Source organism: Salvelinus fontinalis, chromosome 40 (assembly GCF_029448725.1).
Source record: "Salvelinus fontinalis isolate EN_2023a chromosome 40, ASM2944872v1, whole genome shotgun sequence".
Taxonomy (NCBI): domain Eukaryota; kingdom Metazoa; phylum Chordata; class Actinopteri; order Salmoniformes; family Salmonidae; genus Salvelinus; species Salvelinus fontinalis.
Window position 1 is genome coordinate 18675521 of NC_074704.1, and position 20237 is coordinate 18695757.

Genomic DNA, 20237 nt, shown 5'->3' on the forward strand with positions numbered 1-20237 from the left:
CGAATAAAGTTCAAAAACATTTGTTTGGTGTGGCTGTTATTAAGCGTTAGCTACTGCCAGTCTATGATATGAAGGCAGTGTGCCACGGCACTACGACTGACTTGAGGAAGTCTGTTCCAGGCCTACCAGAGTTACTCCTCTAATCTAATGCTTATCTTTATACAAAATAATCTGATCTAAAAAGTACGAATTAGCCTCCTTCTGTACACCTATATCTGAATAGCAGACGCAGTAGCCATCTGACATGAAGAAATGTTACGGCATATATCTATCTCTCTGGGGCCTCAGCTTCTCTTCCTTTATAAAGGCTATATGTATACAGTAGGAAGTTTACATACACTTAGGTTGGAGTCATTAAAACTCGTTTTTCAACCACTCCACACATTTCTTGTTAACATATTTGGCAAGTCGGTTACCTTGTGCATGACACAAGTCATTTTTCCAACAATTGTTTACAGACAGATTATTTCTAATTGACATAATTTGAGTCAATTGGAGGTGTATCTGTGGATGTATTTCAATGCCTACCTTCAAACTCAGTGTCTCTTTGCTGGACATCATGGGAAAATCAAAAGAAATCAGCAAAGACCTCAGAAAAAAAAACTGTAGACCTCCACAAGTCTGATTCATCCTTGGGAGCAATTTCCAAATGCCTGAAGGTACCACGTTCATCTGTACAAACAATAGTATACAGGTATAAACACCATAGGACCACACAGCTGTCATACCGCTCAGGAAGGAGACACGTTCTGTCTCTTAGAGATGAATGTACTTTGGTGTGAAAAGTGAAAATCAATCCCAGAGCAACAGCAAATGACCTTGTGAAGATTCTGGTGGAAATAGGTACAAATGTATCTATATCCACAGTAAAACGAGTCCTATATCGACATAACCTGAAAGGATGCTCAGCAAGGAAGAACCCACTGCTCCAAAACCGCCATAAAAAAGCCAGACTACAGTTTGCAACTGCACATGGGGACAAAGATCGTACTTTTTGGAGAAATGTCCTCTGGTCTGATGAAATAAAAATAGAACCGTTTGGCCATAATGACCATCGTTATGTTTGGAGGAAAAAGGGGGAGGCTTGCAAGCTGAAGAACACCAGCCCAACCATGAAGCACGGGGGTGGAAGCATAATGTTGTGGGGGTGCTTTGCTGCAGGAGGGACTGGTGCACTTCACAAAATAGATGGCATCATGAGGGGGGGAAATGATGTGGATATATTGAAGCAACATCTCAAGACATCAGTCAGGAAGTTAAAGCTTGGTCGCAAATGGGTCTTCCAAATGGACAATGACCCCAAGCATACTTCCAAAGTTCTGGCAAAATGGCTTAAGGACAACAAAGTCAAGGTATTGGAGTGGCCATCACAAAGCCCTGACCTCAACCCTATAGAAACAGGAGGAAGGAGGAATGGCCCAAAATTCACCCAATTTATTGTGGGAAGCTTGAGGAAGGCTACCCGAAACGTTTGACCCAAGTTAAACAATTTAGAGGCAATGCTATCAAATACTAATTGAGTGTATGTAAACGTCTGACCCACTGGGAATGTGATGGAAGAAATAAAAGCTGAAATACATAATTCTCTCCACTATTATTCTGACATTTCACATTCTTAAAATAAAGTGGTGATATTAAGTCTAAAGGCCTACGCATGCAATGTCCTGATACATTTAGAGCTCAAATCTCTGACAATGAGGTGGACAATTATTATTTTAGGAATTAGCCTAAAAAATAATAAATAAATTGGCTATTGTGGGGAGGGGATGCATTTTTTTTTAGGACATCTTGAGTTGGACCAGCCCCCCAGTAAATGTCGATCTCTCCCTTAGATGGGCCAGCTGCAAAGTCAAAGTGGTCTGTATTGTAAAAATTTATGAAATGAAAAAAATATTTTTTTGGCCTTAATTTAAGGTTAGTGTTAGGCATTAGGGTTAGCAATGTGGTTAGGGTTAAGGTTAGGTTTAAAATCAGATTTTATGACTTTGTGGCTGTGCCAGCTAGTGACCAGTCTGCAGAGCTGCCTCCAGGGCAAGTTTCATGACAATAAATGCCAACCTGGAATTATAACATGCCTTTGACTCTACAGTCTGGATAATAGTAGTATGAAATGCCAATGACTCACTGGATAATCTTCAGTTCTGGGTATATTTTAGCCTTTTAGCATGAAGCATGATGACACAGCACATACATCCGCAGAAAGAGAAGTACTGCATTTTTCCACTTGACATTGACTAAGTTAGACTGTAATGAATCAGATGTTGAGTAACAGGTCTATTTGTCCTGGTTCTGTCATGGAGGAAAGTTCTGGAGTTGGCATACCCTCTGGTGGTCAAGATAGATATAGCATTGCTTTAATAATCAGTACTGGAAATGCAGGGAGATTGTGTTATTACGTCTCTCCCTTTTCCTAAATATGATCAATCCTTCTCTTTCTCCTCGCAGTTTATCTACGACGGGGAGGTTACATGGTAAGTAAAAATGTGTCTCTCTTGATGTGCAGTTGGTTGATAATCAGTTGATAAGTCTCTGCGGTGGTGTTTTTCGAATTAGATTCTCCTGTGCTCGTCTCAACTGTATGTGTGACGTGTGCTGGGGGTGGGGGTGGGGGAGGGGTTGCTCTGAGAACAGAGCAGAAGACACACTTCCGTTGTTCGCATGGACAATAAAGTTGGATTCATTCTATTCTATATTATATTCAAGGTGGGAGTCTCTAGTCCTGAACGTGATGTACCTCTTCTACATTCTAATCATGAAGTGAGTATGAGCATCATCTGGCAGGTCACATCATCACACACCAGGAACACACACACTTCCCATCTGGACCAAGAGCTATTCAGTCATTTAGATCCTGTACATTGAGGCAAATGTATTACACTGTTTACTCACAGGAAGGTCTGCATACTTCTGTAAACTCCTGTATACTTTCTACTCAATTCTCATTGTCTCTGAGCTGAGTTTTTATCACTTGTGTGTGTAGGTTTAACGGCAGAGCGAGGCGCTACTTTGACCGGCGGAAGAAGAGCTCCGTGAGTCTGGCCAACGGTCTGACGGGCAGCACTGACCTGGAGGACAATGTCACCTGTGACGCCACCGCCGTCCTGCTCAAGAAAGGTACCTACCCTGGTGGCACACAGATATGACATCACATTATCAGGCTTCTGTGGGGCAACACTTTACTTGGATAGTTCATCTACAGACTATCACTAACTGTTCAACTAACTATCTACTAACCTTAACCCTTTACCCTAACTCTTATTCTAAACCCAACCCTAACCTTAGCAAGCGGCTGCTTATCAACAGATAGTTTGTTGATGGTATGAGTATCTGAACTATCCAAATAAACTGTGACCTACTGTGGTACAATACAGAGAAATAGAGTTTACCTTGAAATGATTTTGATAGTTGTGGTGGTTCCACTGAAAAAGGAACTATTGTAGTATCTCAGTTTCAGTTACTTCTGGGTTTTGGTGAGGCTCTTTATCTACTGCCCCTGAGTCAGGTGAACTCATGGATACCATTTTTATGTCTCTGTGTCCAGTTTGAAGGAAGTTGCTAACTAGTGCTAGCGCAATTGCTAACTAGTGTTAGCTCAGTGCGCTAACGCTAGTTAGCATTGGCTCGTGAAACTACCTCCAACTTCCTTCATACTGGACACAGTTCATCTGACTCTGGGGAAGTTGATAAAGGGCTTCATTGCCAAAATCCTGAAGAATCCCTTTAAGGCACTCAGGTACCCACGTGTATGTATGAGTTTCTTGTGTCACCAGTCTGTTAGTGATAACAGTAGCCATTTTGTGACTGTACCCATAGCTAACTTCCAGTGTAAGCCCAGTGTGCTGATGGTGGATGAACTACTGTCAGCCTACCCCCACCAGCTGTCCTTCTCTGAGGCTGGCATGAGGATCATGATCACCAGTCACTTCTCCCCCAGGACACGATTAGCCATGGCTTCACGCATGCTCATCAATGAGGTAAGATTAGGGTAACACAGACACTCACACACACACACACGTACACATGTACTGTATGAATTTGACATTTACACCCCACCCTCCACACACACACACACACACACACACACACACACACACACACACACACACACACACACACACACACACACACACACACACACACACACACACAGACACACACAGACACACACAGACACACACATACTCTATCTCTCTCTCAGTGACTCAGTATTGTGTGTGTGTGTGTGTGTGTGTGTGTGCAGAGACAGAGGGTGATCAACACCAGTGAGACCAGGGTCAACCAACACATCACCAATGGAGACTCAGACTCTGCAGCTGCCAGGGCTCCGGAGAGGCGGGGTCTGGAGAACGGCAGGACGGGCGGGGCCGAGAGAGGGCTGAACGGGAGATGCCTTGGTCAGGGGGTCCTGGAGTCGGGGAATGAGACGGAAAACGAGAACGAGGATAATGAGAATAATGAGAACGACGGAGGAGAGGAGGAAGAGGACGAGAACGAAGGACCTCTGGTCCCTCACAGACCACCAGGTCTGTGTGATCATGTTATATGTCTATATTCTTTATTCTATGTTTTACATATTTCAATTCACTGACGCTCATTTTCTCTCTTCCAATCCCCTTCTCTTTCTCTCTCTCTCTCTCTCTCGCTCTCTCTCTCTCTCTCTGTGTTTCTGTTTCGTTCTCTCTCTCTCTGTTTCTGTCTCGTTCTCTCTCTCTCTCTCTCTCTCTCTCTCTCTCTCTCTCTCTCTCTCTCTCTCTCTCTCTCTCTCTCTCAATTATAAAAAATCTAAAATATTATCTCTCTCTCTCTCTCTCTGTCCCTCTCCCTCAACTCCAGCGGGTGTGTGTAACAAGATGAAGTGGCTGCTGTGCTGGCCTCTGTGCCTGCTCCTCTTCTTCACCATCCCTAACTGTGCCAAGCCACGCTGGGAAAGATGGTTCATGGTCTCCTTCGTCACCTCAACCATGTGGATAGCTGGCTTCTCCTACATTATGGTCTGGATGGTGAGTTCTTATTTAACCTTTATTTACTAAATGTCGTATTAGCCTTGGCTCCAGCTGTCCTCTCAAACGGGAATACAGTGTTGAGGTCTGGTAATTGTCTTGCAGAAAAATGCTGTGTGACGGTTCCATTCTAGCCTTGGTTACAATTCTAATGGTACGACTGCCATGTTGTCATTGACTATAGGTGACTGTGATTGGGTACACGCTCGGCATCCCTGATGTCATCATGGGCATCACGTTCCTGGCGGCGGGGACTAGTGTTCCAGACTGCATGGCCAGCCTCATCGTGGCACGCCAAGGTACTGTAGGGAGAGAGACACACAGAGACCACTCCATCAGAACCAACTCCACAACACGTGTCTTTTATGAGGTTACTCAGAGCTGTTGAACTACGGTACTGCACACACAAAGTGCGGTGTTATAATACAATAGATTACGATAGATTTTTCTCTTCTGTCTAGGTCTGGGAGACATGGCCATCTCTAACTCTATTGGCAGCAATGTGTTTGATATTCTGGTGGGCCTTGGCCTGCCCTGGCTTTTACAGACCCTCTGCATTGACTATGGATCAACTGTGAGTATTCCTGCTATTACCCATGTTATTTATTTTTTTTTTTTACTATTGCCCAACATTGTAGACAGGCTTAGAGCTGATCATGTGTTTCTGTGTCCTCTTCAGATCTCTCTGAACAGTAGAGGATTGATCTTCTCTGTTGCGCTGCTCTTGGCCTCAGTGTTCCTCACAGTGAGTACAGGCTGTACTCGGATCAGCCTAACCCCAATACTAGCTTCAACTTTATTTTAAAACAACTGTCTATAAACCAATGTGTTGTGCTAATGTTATCACCTGTAACCTACCTAGAATACCTCCAACAACCTATCACTCTCTATGGTCTCTATCTATGAAACACACAGAAATGTAGTGTACAATGTTAACTCAAAATGAAATCTAATCTCTCATTTCCCGCCTCCTCTCTTCCTCTGTCCTCAGGTGCTGGGCGTCCACTTAAACAAATGGACTCTGGACCGTCGACTGGGTCTGACCTGTCTCCTCATGTACGCCGTCTTCGTCTGTTTCTCCGTCCTCATCGAGTTCAACGTCTTCATCTTCGTCAACCTGCCCATGTGCCGCGAGATCCTCTGATCCTCGTGCTCTTCCTCCTCCTCTTCCTTCTGCTTTCGCTCCCGGAGGATGTCTTTGCCACAGGTCTTTGCTCCCTGTCAACTCGCCCCACCCTCGGGTGGATTTTTATCTTGAAATAATAGTTGTTTAATTTATCTTTGGTGCAATACAAGCGAAAGATGAACGGAGATTTGCGTTCGTCTGGTTTTGGCTGGAGAAGAGAAGACGTAAGAGAAAGTGCCATTGGAACATGATGAGGTCAAAGGTCAACCGAACAGGAAGTAGTAGTGACTGCTTCCTGTTAGCTTTCTGTTGCCAGGTAAACTGAAGACATTGGTTTGGATAAACTAAACTGTATTATCATCGACGTTGATGTATAAGCTGCTAACTGACTAAGAGAAAATGATTGGCTAACGGCGATTGATAGCCAATAGGATTGTGTTATTTTCTTACTCTTTGTACATGTTTGGATATAAATATTATACATATTGTTTAAGGTGTTTTAATGGTTCATATGGATGTGCGACAGGATTCCATTTGTGCTGGCTGTAAATATTTGAAGAGAATATTGACATGGGGAAGTTTATTGACATATCGCTCTCACTTAGACTGGTCCGGTTCTTCAACCGTTCGGTGAAGCGGCAAGAATCAAAGAAGAGGAGGAGGATATTTTTGTTTAAGCTGAGTGCACTGTAGTGACTTGACCAAACAGTGATGCTCTCATGCCAGCCATTTCTTCTCGCAAAGTGTAAGATAGCATGGCATGCTAATCGCGAGTCTATTCCTTTAGCTTTGTGCTGTCAGGGAGAGTTCATATTATTCTCTTCTATTTGCAGTAAGAAATATTTATGTACAGTACAGTTTCTCTTGAGTTATTTTGTCTCCAAATATATCCAAATATATGTGGGATATAGAGTTCCAGTCAAAAGTTTGGACACAGCTGCTCATTCCAGGGTTTTTCTTTATTTTTAATATGTCCTACTTTATAGAATAATATTGAAGACATCAAAACTATGAAATAACACATACGGAATCATGTAGTAACCAAAAAAGTGTTAAACAAATAAAAATATATTTTATATTTGAGATACTTCAAATAGCCACCCTTTGTCTTGATGACAGCTTTGCACAGTCTTGGCATTCTCTCAACCAGCTTTATGAGGTAGTCAACTGGAGTGCGTTACAATTAACAGGTGTGCATTGTTAAAAGTTAATTTGTGGAATGTCTTTCCTTCCTAATGCGTTTGAGCCAATCAATTGTGTTGTGACAAGGTAGGAGTGGTATACAGAAGATAGCCTTATTTGGTAAAAGACCAAGTCCATATTATGGCAAGAATGGCTCAAATAAGCAAAGAGAAACAACAGTCCATCATTACTTTAAGACATGAAGGTCAGTCAGTCTGGAACATTTAAAGAACTTTTAACGTTTCTTCAAGGGCAGTGGCAAAAACCGTAAAGCGCTATGATAAAACTGGCTCTCATGAGAACTGCCACAGGAAAGGAAGACCCAGAGTTACCTCTGCTGCAGAGGATAAGTTCATTAGAGTTACCAGCCTCAGATTGCAGCCCAAAGAAATGCTTCACAGAGTTCAAGTAACAGACACATCTCAACATCAACTGTTCAGAGAAGACTGCATGAATCAGGCCTTCATGGTCGAATTGCTGCAAAGAAACCACTACTAAAGGACACCAATAAGAAGAAGAGACTTGCTTGGGCCAAGAAACACAAGAAATGGACATCAGACCGGTGGAAATCTGTCCTTTGGTTTGATGAGTCCAAATTTGAGATTTTTGGTTAAAACCTCCGTGTTCGTGTGAGACGCAGAATAGGTGAACGGATTATCTCTGCATGTGTGGTTCCCACCATGAAGCATGGAGGAGGTGGTGTGATGGTGTGGGGGTGCTTTGCTGGTAACACTGTCTGTGATTTATTTAGAATTCAAGGCACACTTAACCAGCATGGCTACCACAGCATTCTGCAGCGATACACCATCCCATCTGGTTTACGCTTAGTGGGACTATAATTTGTTTTTCAACAGGACAATGACCGAAAACACACTTCCAGGCTGTGTAAGGGCTATTTGAGCAAGAATCAGAGTGATGGAGTGCTGCCTCAGATGACCTGGCCTCCACAATCACCCGACCTCAAACCAACTGAGATGGTTTGGGATGAGTTGCACCGCAGAGTGAAGGAAAAGCAGACAACAAGTGCTCAGCATATGTGGGAACTCCTTCAAGACTGTTGGAAAATCATTCCTCATGAAGCTGGTGGAGAGAATGCCAAGAGTGTGCAAAGGTGTCATCAAGGCAAAGGGTGGCTACTTTGAAGAATCTAAAATGTATTTTGATTTGTTTATCACTTTTTTGGTTGCTACATGATTCCATGTATGTATTTCATAGTTTTGATAACTTCACTATTATTATACAATGTAGAAAAACCCTTGAAGGAGTAGGTGTGTCCAAAATTTTGATTGGTACTGTATATTTTTCCTAATATATCCCAAAAGTATTGTAAATAAGGGATATCCCTGGAGTTGAAATCCAGCACCGTCACTTTATTGAACAGAGATACGTTATATAATATGTTTCTGTTGTACAGCATCTAGTTGTATGTAACTGTAACTGCTGAACTTTAGGACCCTTTTAGGCTATAGAATCTTGTACAATAGTAGAATACTTTCTGCGCAATAGTAGAATATGTTCTACCCAGTTCGAGTACAGCATTTCTACTTAATTAAGGAAAATAATAATTTTTAGAATAGTAGGTGATGTAAGAAAGTACACTGTCGAGTTAAAGCTGGATTGAAGTGTGTGTGTGTGTGTGTGTTTGTGTCTGCACCACGCATGTGTGCAAGTATGTTTTTGTGCGTGTCTGTGGGTGTGGATGGGGGAGGACCATGGAAAATCTTGTTAATGAGCAGACATAATCATGATTTATTTATTTATGGATTAATTTATTCCCAGATCGTGTCTGCTCTATCGGTATCAGAAAAGAATGTGGATCCAGTTGTAAGTGGAATGCTTTATGTTCTCCTTTCTATGTTATTGAGATTCAGTGTACCAATTATATAATCAAAATACTGGAAATCTGACTATGTTGTTTATATTTAAGAATATAGAACTTTATCATTTATAAGTTTTATATAGTTCTTATTTCAAATAGTATATATTACAGCATTTGTATCTTGTAAAAATGAACACTAATGGCACATTAACTAGACTGGTTTCGCCACCAGAGGGCATTCAAGTAAGTTTCATTTGGGAGCCATTGAATTAGATTTGATATCTCTTAGTTATAACGGTGTCAGTTTCTACAGTTTCTAGCAAGCAAACCTTTCGCACTTGCACAACACATGTATTCTTTAAACAGTGCTTCTTGAACTCTTGTAATATCCCAGGCCCTGTATTCACAGTCTCAGAGTAGAAGTGCTAATCTAGGATCAGGTCCCAGCTGTCCATATAATCTTATTCATTATGAACTAACAGACCCACCTGATCCTAGATCAGCACCCATACTCTGAAACGTTTTGTGAATACAGGTTCATGTATTCAGTTAAGGCCTCAAACCAACAACAAGTGTGGATGTGTTAATGTATTTGAGCCAAAGCAGTAACATATTTTGTCAACAACAGTATTGCCACTTTGTATCAGTGCTATGTATCCACAGCATGTGTTCAAACCAAAAGTGGAGGTGTGCTAACGGCAATGTCTACTATGACTTACTTTTATAAGGATTACCATGGTTACCAGATTAAAGGGCCAGTCCGCTATCTTTGTGATGCTTTGTAGCCACACGAATGATCCTCAGACTCAGTGTGTTGTGTTGTATTTGTACATTTTCAATTAGGGGGAGTAAAACAATAAGATTGTTGATTTTGGCACATAGAAAACAGTTTGGGTACTTTTAAGTGAATGGAAGAGGAATTTTGTGTTAGTCTGCATGTCTCTTCATAATAAGTCGATTTATTTTCGTGTGTACATTTGAATTAAGGTATTTCATGATCAAAAAGCTCTGTTTTGATTCTGTTATTATACTGTTCATATCAAAAGGGAATATAGGCTATTATAAACCATGTTTAAATAACTTATGACGAGCATATTTATTTGAAAAAAATACAGTATTTAGAATGTAGGCCTACTTCCCTAATAGGTTTCAACAAGAACCAATGTAATTTTACAGTCATGTCTTTGGAATTGTTTGTAAATCCTCATGTTCTTTCGTGAGGGCCTCTGGTTAACGTAGCCTCTCTTAGTACTCTGTGTTTAGGAGGGATTCGGTCGTATTTGGCTCCCAGGGGCTTTCTTGCAATAAACAGATTTACATACAGTACAATAGTTTCTACATTGTTATTGTTGTGATTAAGCTTTATTTATCCAGGAAAGACCCCATTGAGTTCAGAAGACCTCTTTTACACCTGACAAGTGTTCATTGGAAAATCAGCAGGATGAGAACACCAAAGCAAGGAATTCATGTGGACAAAGGTTGAATAAGGTTTATGGACATAGGTTAGATGAGTTTTAAATTGTACTGATTGTCATGTATTTGGCACAGTAGGCTACTTTTGATTGAAAGTCTTTGGGGGTGTTTGTTTCAGCATTTTACACCAATGTCCTGCAGATGTTCTAATCTCCCACTATATTGAAAAATGAATCAATCTAAACAACTGTGGAATAAGTGTATGTTTATAGGCCTGCAGTACATGAACAATAAATAGTAGGTCTGAGAAATAGTCGTCCAACATTCCCATCAGCGCATTCCAGAACTGGTCATGTGATCTCGAGGTTAGCGCTCGCGCTGCAGTGTTTTGCCGGGAGAGGGTTGAGCCTGAGCGAGGTGTACAGAACTGAACTGGAGACGTTTTGGCAAGAATGAAACTTCAAAAGAATGAAACTATACAATATGATGCAAAACTATATGAAACAAAAGTAAAACTTTATGAGTTCGCGTTGCACCACGCATAGACCACTTGGAATTGTGTGGTGTCTGCCACAAGAAGACTGGACTTTGTCTTTAGGTAAGCACTTTACGCCTTCTTTAGCCTTCAGTGTTTACAAACATTGGTTTCTTTCTAATGCAGTTTTAACAATATTGTCGTTATGGCAAATTGAGATGTGAAATGTAAACGAATGATTACTTGTTCTTTTGATATTGTCATAAATACAAAGTTTAGTTTACTTTAAAATGTATAGTTTATCGGAGGCTTGGTCTTTCTGGTTGAATAAAGTCTAACAAAAGAATGCACATTAAAGGGGCAATCAGCTGTTGCTACATCCAATTTTGGACTTCAATTACTGATATGTACTCATTGATACTTGAAGAATAGAACTTGTAAATGCATCATGAGCTGTCATACCACATCAGAACCCCAAATATAAATGTTTGTAAACAAAGTAAAAGTAAACAAAAACTATACAGCCTAAAAACATGGTTAAAACTATAATATTAATATCATGAATGGTCAGTCCTTGCATCCATACCTCCGTCTATACATTTGAGAGTGATTGCATTTCTCCAGCCCCATCCTTCAGCTTTTTACCGAAACAGAGACGTGGATCTCCTTTGTTATTATTTCAACTTCTGATTGCCGCTTTAAATAGTGTTAAAATGATGAGGGTGTAACTCATAGCTGACAAAGTAATGTCCATATAGACAAACCCTTTCCACTCAGTGATATGCAAGTCTGGATGTGAGTTTTTATGAGGGGCCTATAGTGTTAAGTCAGACTTACTTGGAAAGTCCAAAGGGATGCATAATGTAGATTCATTCATTTGTACACATCAAGCAGTAACACATCTCTTAGTCTAGTGCTTTTCCAGTCTAAGAGTAATAACACTTGCACCAATTTCTCCTGGCACAAATAAGAATTCCTCCTGTCCAATGTGCTGTATTTGACTAGGTCTTATCTATAGACTTAACTCCACTTCTGAGTACAGTAGCCAACTTTAGTCATTCAGGGGTATGCTACTTGTTTGTCCTAGAGATTTGGAACAAGTTCAAAAGAAGCAGGAATATGTCTGGAACAGACATCAAAAGGGGATTTTAGACCATTTATTAGTCTGCTACGGTCATGTTCAGAGGTGTAGCTACTCTGACCGCGTTTGACCTGACCCGGTTCAGTTTGATGTGTTCAGATTTGCAGTACTTGCCCCTATACAAACATATCATCATATATCACTATCATATCCTCAAGTAAAAGTATGGAGGCGGTGTGCTCTCTCTCTCTGTCTCTCTCTCTCTCTCTCTCTCTCTCTCTCTCTCTCTCTCGCTCTCGCTCCTTGCTACTCTGTGAAGCGATAGTGGGCTTTCGTCCCATAGCTGTCAATTCAACTTTCCGTCTTTCCATCCATGAAGAGCGCATGGAAAACATTGGAGGACACATTGGCACAGACCTGTCTAGAGCTGAACATACAGAAAACATACCACAATCGACTGCATCTCCTGCAACCCCGTTGGCCAGCAATTGTTACCAGATGTTTGTCAATACTCATTTTTAGATCTTTTTTCCTGGTTAAAATTCAAGGGAGAGAGATTTTGGCGGCTGGTGGGTTACGAGGATATGAATCAGCAGATAGGATTTTATTTTTTACAACTGGACAACAGGTTTTGACCATGGCTTGATTTTGTTACTATGGTAGTTGTCCCTTGTTTCCCATAGCCAGGCCCAGACCATGTCCTCATTGTACGTTAAGCCAGATACTGTCTGTATCTTGTTCCAGGTGTTTTTTTTCCTTTGGAGGGGAGCATGGAAGGTTATTTTAGGAGCCAGGAGTCTTTGTTTTCTACTGTATAAACTACCTTGAGACTGAGACTTAAGTCTGATAACTGTTGGTCCAACAGGTGTTTGTGGATGTTGGACTGTAGACTTGTTTTGTGCACCAGAACCTTGATGTGTGACAGAGTAGTTACACATGTAGGTATACAGTCTGAAAGCTGCATGTCTAGGATGTATACAGGCTCTTAACAGCCTATGCATACCTGCTACGTAAACCTCTAGCGCCCTGACCCGAACAGGGCGGGCTACTGTAGTGTACAAAGGCCCTTCAAATATGATGAGCCGCTGGGCGTGGACCCCCTACTAAATAAATCATATTTTTTGTGTGCCGCCAATTAAGTTCCTGAGAGCCACATGCAGCTCTCAAGCTTCGCAGTGACTATCACTAGTGCAGAGGAAGACAGGCAGAGGCAAAGGCTATTTGCATATTGATGGAAAAATATAGGAAAAACAGGATAGGAAAGAAAGAAAGATTGATCAAATTTTAACCCAACTTGTTCTGTAGGTATAATAAAACCATTATTTAATTTAGTAAAAAATAAACGGGTCATTTTTTTTTTAAAATAGTCCAGCAGTTGGCAAATATGTACAAAAAATGTATTGCACACAAGACACCTGTCTGATTCGAACCTGTCTGAGTGGACTAATCCATTGTGGAGGCCGCGGGGATGGCACACCAGTATCACCAGTAGTACATTTACAATTAATATCCATCATTTATCATCTACAATATGTGTTTGGTTACGGTAATTTCTGTTCATGCATTCAATATATCATTATTACTGTCTTACCGTTGTCATTGTAGGAGTGGACACATTGTTTGCAGAGCACACAACCTAGGCTACACTTGTGAGAATTTTGGGGGGGTTTATTTCATTCCATTTACGATTTGTCAATTTATTAATTGTCTTTTGTTTGGAATACTCCTGTCAATATTGAGTAAGGACGTGCACCTGATTACGCATATAGAAGTAGGGCTAGGCTACCTGGCCTGCGCACAAAATTAGACTTATAAATGTTCCCATTAGGGGATCTGATAGTATTTCTAATTGTCTTAACTCACAACTCTCGGTCGACCAACAGCCTATCAACCAAACAATCGACCAGTTGACTAAATGGGGTCAGCCCTAATATATATAAGGGCTATATAAACTCTGCGCCTCAAACAGCAAGTTAACAAAGTCTGTTTTTACATCCATCCAAGATTTATTTTATTCGGGGACAGCCCTACTATATATATATATATATATATATATATATATATATATAATATTTACACTGACCCCTGGTGCCCCGTTGCGGACCACCGGGGGTCCCTGGACCTCAGTTTGAGAACCCCTGAACTAGAGCATTGGCTAAGTCAGAGGTTGCAAATGCGGTCTAGACACATTTCTCTGCCTTCTGAGGCGACACTGGAATATCCACGGTTTTGGAGTGGGTGATGTCATCAGGAAGCAGGCACTCAAGTTACAGCCGTGAGGATTGCGCCGTTTTGTTCCCCAAAGACATATCCCACTGAACGCTTTCACAGAATCAGACTGTACCGGTGGCGTTACTCCTGCATGGCATAGAAACACACACACACACACACACACACACGTTCTGTCTAGGTTCAAACATCTTCAATATCACTGGTTTTCCTATTATGGCTTGAGGAAATGATTCTGTAACTGTATATTTAGGATTTATTACCCTGCCAGTTTTAAATTCATATTAAATCTCACTGTGGCCTACATAATTTTATAACTTTTATTTAACGTGTATTTAACCAGGCAAGTCAATTAAGAACACGTTCTTATTTACAATGACAGCCTGGCAAGAGGAAAAATACCTCCTGTTGGGACAAGGGCTGGGACACTACTGTAGATTCCCAAAACTGGAGTTTTTGAATAATTTTTCCTTCATTTTCAAGGGGAACTAAAGTCATTGGAATTCAGAATCTGCCAGACAGAGAGAGTATTGGAGTGCTCAGCTGACCCTGAACTACTCTCCCGACATAATACTATATATTATGGCCTACTTTGGTTTCCTTTCAACACCACATAGTGCTGGTGGGTTCAGTTTGAGGCCTAGTGGAAGGGTTTGGGTGGAGTCGCCATTTGTAACCAACATCCCTCTTGGTTTCTTGGCCTTGCTCCCTCCTTTCGTCTTTAACCATCTCTCTTTCCTCTCCCTCCCCCCATCTCTCTCTCCCTCCGCCCCATCCTTCCTGGTCTCCCAATCTCTGCTTCCCAGTGGCTAAGACATCTGAAGAGAGAGAGAGAGACATTACACATAATTCTTCTAAGTGGAGAACTACATCCTCGGTCTTCACCCTTATTTCTGGTTCTCGTTTAGTGGGGAGTTGCCCAGTGCTTTGAGTCATGTGACTCAATTCAGAATGTGCTAAAATAACTCCCAACTTTTCCACTTGGTGTTGACCATAGAGCAGAAATCACAGGGTGGAAAGTAAGTTTTGATAGGGCGGTGGTGGCGGTGCCTGGTGCTTGCTGTAACAACAGATTAAGTTGAGGTGGCTGTGTTTATTTTGAGCTTGTATTCTCTCCATGTGTTTCTCCAGAGACCTCTGTTAATGCTGGTCATTGGAATTACAAAGTTTATCCTTCTAGTCACTGTAAACAACTACTACTATAACAAGCAACATGCCTACTTGGTGGGCTATGTACAGCTATGCAATGTTGATTATAGTGTTGCCACGATACCAATATCGCGATACTAGGAAGTAAGGACGCAAAGGTAACAAAACATGAAGCGGAGTAATTTTCCTGAGGAGAACAGTCCTCATGTTGGAATCAAACAGCTTTATGTTGTCACCCAGAGTCATATTTGTTTCTTTCCCGAGCTATAGCACACAATATTTTACAAAAGTAGGTTTTAAAGGACCATAGAGTTGATTGTTCTTCGTGTTTTCTTTTTCTGCCAAGGAAAATCCGGTGTCGTCGTATGGTGATACTGGTATCATGACAACACTAGTTCATGACTCTTTATAAGCTCCTATGCTCAGTCACTACATACCCCTCTGAGAGTAATATGGGTCTACAAAGCATCTCAGAGTAGGAACGCTGATCTAGGATCTGTCCGTATAATCTAGGATCTGTCCGTATAATGGGATTCGTTATGATCTAAAGGAGAAAGGGATCGTGGCTAGCGAACGTCTCAGCTGCCTTCACGTAACTCAACGCGTGTTCTGCGGTCGTCTAAACCCACCACGTGTGTCTCCTTCAAGCAGAAAGTTGGCCGGCACAACAGAGTGACGACGTCTGACGCTTAACGACACTTGTTTCTTTCCTTGGAAGACTAAAGGGTATTTTTTTAAACTTCCTTTAAATAGTGCCAGGTTCTTCTTCCATCCCCTATCAGGCCAAAGTCATCATTCTTCTAGCTAGATTGTCTGGATAGTTTATGGAACCTCCTCAAGTATCTCTTTCTTTTCGTCTTTGTCTCTCCCTTCGTTGTTCTCTCTCCATTACAAAGCAATGGAATGCTCTGTAGCTACGGTATCTGTTGTTTAGCTTCAGTGTCTGTGTTTCATCTTTCCCTTTCTTTCAACGTACAGTCTGTCTTTTAGGTGGTTCGTGCTTGTCATAACTGCACGTAATGGTTCTATTAGGCTAAGTCTTTACAGTTCGTAAGGTGTGAACTTTCAAGCCATGTAGGGCCTCAAGCTTTTTCTTAGGACTACAGTTAGTTATATTACGTAACCAACAGAGCTTGGGGACTTATAGGGCATCAACTAGGAACCTGTGACTCTAGTGTGAATCTCATTCCGCTCTGTTGCCTCCAGGTCTCTCACCCTATCCAGTATTACTCCTGGGCCATGTTCAGTAGGGAGAACATGTTGTGAAATTGGGAGGTACTAGCTGAATTTTTCCAATCAGGACACATATTTTAGTTTTCCGTGGGCTATTTTTTTTTCTACAGTGTAGCCTATTGAACACTACCTGTGATGTTCCTTCTCTCTCTGAATCTGCCCTGTTCCGCCTCTCTTTGTTGATATTTCTCTCTCTGAATCTGCCCTGTTCCGCCTCTCTTTGTTGATATTTCTCTCTCTTGCTCTCACAGCAACAAGAGGCCGTTGCACTTCAGTGCTTTGTCATCTGGGTGGACAGAGGGGGAATTTATTATCTGTGACTAAGGCCTTGAAGGTTCTTGAAGAATCTGGCAGAGGATGAATAAAAATAGGAGGAGAAGAAGGGGAAAGGTTATCTTCACTGTATGTCTCAGACAGCTCTGACATTTCCCAGATCTCCCTTTAATTGCACGCTAATGTTTCAGCACCAAACATATGGGTCACTTAGCCTGATCCCAGATCTGTTTGAGCTGTCTTGTCGACCTATGTTCATTGTAACACTAAAGAGTCTGTACAGATCTGGGACCATGCTATGGGCCGCTTGGTTCATCTGGTCCTGCATCAACTCCTCCTTAACCAGACCCACATACAGAACAGAAAAGCTATCTCGCCATACGCAAACAGGATGGTCCGGAAAGTTCTTCCTGTCAGTCTCTGCTATGGGGCCAGCTCTGATTAAACTACTGTAACAGTACCTCTGCAGCTGAGGAATCCTCTTCAAGCTGCAGAGAAGCATGCCTTAAGTAAATAACTGATCTCTGTCTCTCTCCCCCTCTCTCTCTTAAATACACATGCACGCAGTCACACACACTCCCTACGCTAAGGTTGCCTATGGTCTGAGCAGTAACAGGACCCCCCCCCCCACATGGGAGCTGTGTTCTGTCAGTGTTCCAGGGTTGCTGTCTGTGTGTTTATCCAGCTGCCTACTACCCCTCTTTATCTGTTACTATAGCGGGACCACTGCACAAGTGGTGTCATTTCACGCAGGATTTCACTCAGGCAGTATGATGGGTGACTCGGGTAAGGACACACGCAGTTTTAAGCAGTACTCTCTCTCTCTCTCTGTGTGTGTGTGTGTGTGTGTGTGTGTGTGTGTGTGTGTGTGTGTGTGTGTGTGTGTGTGTGTGTGTGTTCATGCGCGTATGTGTTATAAAGTTGAGGTGATAGCTTCAACAGGTCCCCATAAATCACAGAAGTGTCTTGAGAGTGACAACAGATTGAGTCTAGACCTTAACAGAATGGTTGGGTGTGAGGACTATTGTTTCTGTCTGTTTCTGTTGAGTTACTTTCTGCTGCTGTTGTTAGGCACCCAATAGGACATACTTTGTGCATTAGGCTGTCTGGGTTGGCTCTCTAATAAAAGTTGTTTCTCCATAAGTCTCGGGCTGGCAATGATAGAGGATGGAAATGTTCTTTAAATTAGTGTAGGAGTTGGCAGATGTTGGCAGACGTTGTGTCATGCCAATCCTTTGTGTTAATGTAAACCATGGCCTGCTACACATGCACACACACACACACACACACACACACACACACACACACACACACACACACACACACACACACACACACACACACACACACACACACACACACACACACACACACACACACACACAGAGAGAGAGAGCGATTGGTCCTGTCTGTGGAACAGTGTGTCTCTGTGTTGCTGGATTGCAGTGCCAGGGGCCTGTCTGTGTTCCTGTGTGGAGAAACTCACTCAGATGGGTCTTTGTTAGTCTGCAGCTGAGGCACACACACACACACACTCACAGACATGGCCAATAACAACATTTCTCTGATTTGTGTGAATATCCTCTCTCTTTCATGACTATGATTATAAGTATGCATCACTTTGAAATGCTCTCTCTGAACTGGATGTCAACATTCTTGCCGTTGGATACAGTAGAGGCGATAGTCTAATAGTTTCCATCACCTGGATTCTCTCTGTTATTACTGTGCTCCAGATGAAAGTATATCTCTGTTATTACTGTGCTCCAGATGAAAGTATATCTCTGTTATTGCTGTGCTCCAGATGAAAGTATATCTCTGTTATTACTGTGCTCCAGATGAAAGTATATCTCTGTTATTACTGTGCTCCAGATTAAAGTATATCTCTGTTATTACTGTGCTCCAGATGAAAGTATATCTCTGTTATTACTGTGCTCCAGATGAAAGTATATCTCTGTTATTGCTGTGCTCCAGATGAAAGTATATCTCTGTTATTACTGTGCTCCAGATGAAAGTATATCTCTGTTATTACTGTGCTCCAGATGAAAGTATATCTCTGTTATTACTGTGCTCCAGAGGAAAGTATATCTCTGTTATTACTGTGCTCCAGATGAAAGTATATCTCTGTTATTACTGTGCTCCAGATGAAAGTATATCTCTGTTATTACTGTGCTCCAGATGAAAGTATATCTCTGTTATTACTGTGCTCCAGATGAAAGTATATCTCTGTTATTACTGTGCTCCAGATGAAAGTATATCTCTGTTATTACTGTGCTCCAGAGGAAAGTATATCTCTGTTATTACTGTGCTCCAGATGAAAGTATATCTCTGTTATTACTGTGCTCCAGATGAAAGTATATCTCTGTTATTACTGTGCTCCAGATGAAAGTATATCTCTGTTATTACTGTGCTCCAGATGAAAGTATATCTCTGTTATTACTGTGCTCCAGATGAAAGTATATCTCTGTTATTACTGTGCTCCAGATGAAAGTATATCTCTGTTATTACTGTGCTCCAGATGAAAGTATATCTCTGTTATTACTGTGCTCCAGAGGAAAGTATATCTCTGTTATTACTGTGCTCCAGATGAAAGTATATCTCTGTTATTACTGTGCTCCAGATGAAAGTATATCTCTGTTATTACTGTGCTCCAGATGAAAGTATATCTCTGTTATTACTGTGCTCCAGATGAAAGTATATCTCTGTTATTACTGTGCTCCAGATGAAAGTATATCTCTGTTATTACTGTGCTCCAGAGGAAAGTATATCTCTGTTATTACTGTGCTCCAGATGAAAGTATATCTCTGTTATTACTGTGCTCCAGATGAAAGTATATCTCTGTTATTAACACTTCTGATGTGGTGAAGCTTTCTCTTCTAGAGCTGGGTGTTGCCTAGGACCTTGATATGTGTTGTGATTCTATATGTATCCCGATTGATCACGATTCTATATGTATTGCGATTCGTTGGTCCAAACATATTGCTCGCCACACTATATGTCTGCTATAGACGGACAAGAGGGAGCCATGATAAAAACATGTTCTGATCAGTCATGGAAATAAACGTGCTGAAGACATGTTGGCTCATCATTTAAAAAATAATAATATTGTGGTCAAGCTATAGGAGGAGAAATACCAAAATTGTGGTGCAGGTACAACTGACTAGTGCTAGCTAATGTTAACTACCTTTTTTTTTAGAGAATCGATTCTTGGGAGTCATAGAATCGATATAATATAGTCAAAATAATATTGAGATACTCTA

At 41.5% G+C, this 20237-nt stretch overlaps 2 protein-coding genes across 3 annotated transcripts in view; both read left to right on the forward strand.

Moving 5' to 3' along the window:
* LOC129839855 (sodium/potassium/calcium exchanger 3-like) overlaps positions 1 to 10456 on the forward strand; it is a 69054-nt gene extending 58598 nt beyond the window's left edge. The window contains exons 8-17 of the mRNA XM_055907541.1: positions 2446 to 2471; positions 2704 to 2757; positions 2981 to 3114; positions 3814 to 3974; positions 4241 to 4523; positions 4834 to 5000; positions 5185 to 5299; positions 5462 to 5574; positions 5680 to 5745; positions 5992 to 10456. Of these exons, the coding sequence (XP_055763516.1) occupies positions 2446 to 2471; positions 2704 to 2757; positions 2981 to 3114; positions 3814 to 3974; positions 4241 to 4523; positions 4834 to 5000; positions 5185 to 5299; positions 5462 to 5574; positions 5680 to 5745; positions 5992 to 6144 (1272 nt within the window). The 3' untranslated portion in view covers positions 6145 to 10456. The remainder of the gene's footprint in view (positions 1 to 2445; positions 2472 to 2703; positions 2758 to 2980; positions 3115 to 3813; positions 3975 to 4240; positions 4524 to 4833; positions 5001 to 5184; positions 5300 to 5461; positions 5575 to 5679; positions 5746 to 5991) is intronic.
* Positions 10457 to 10544: 88 nt separating this feature from the next.
* The window catches only part of LOC129839854 (ras and Rab interactor 2-like), a 49085-nt gene continuing 39392 nt past the window's right edge, over positions 10545 to 20237 (forward strand). For both annotated transcript variants that reach the window (XM_055907539.1, XM_055907540.1), the window contains exon 1: positions 10545 to 11138. The gene's annotated coding sequence lies outside the window, so the exon portion shown is untranslated. The remainder of the gene's footprint in view (positions 11139 to 20237) is intronic.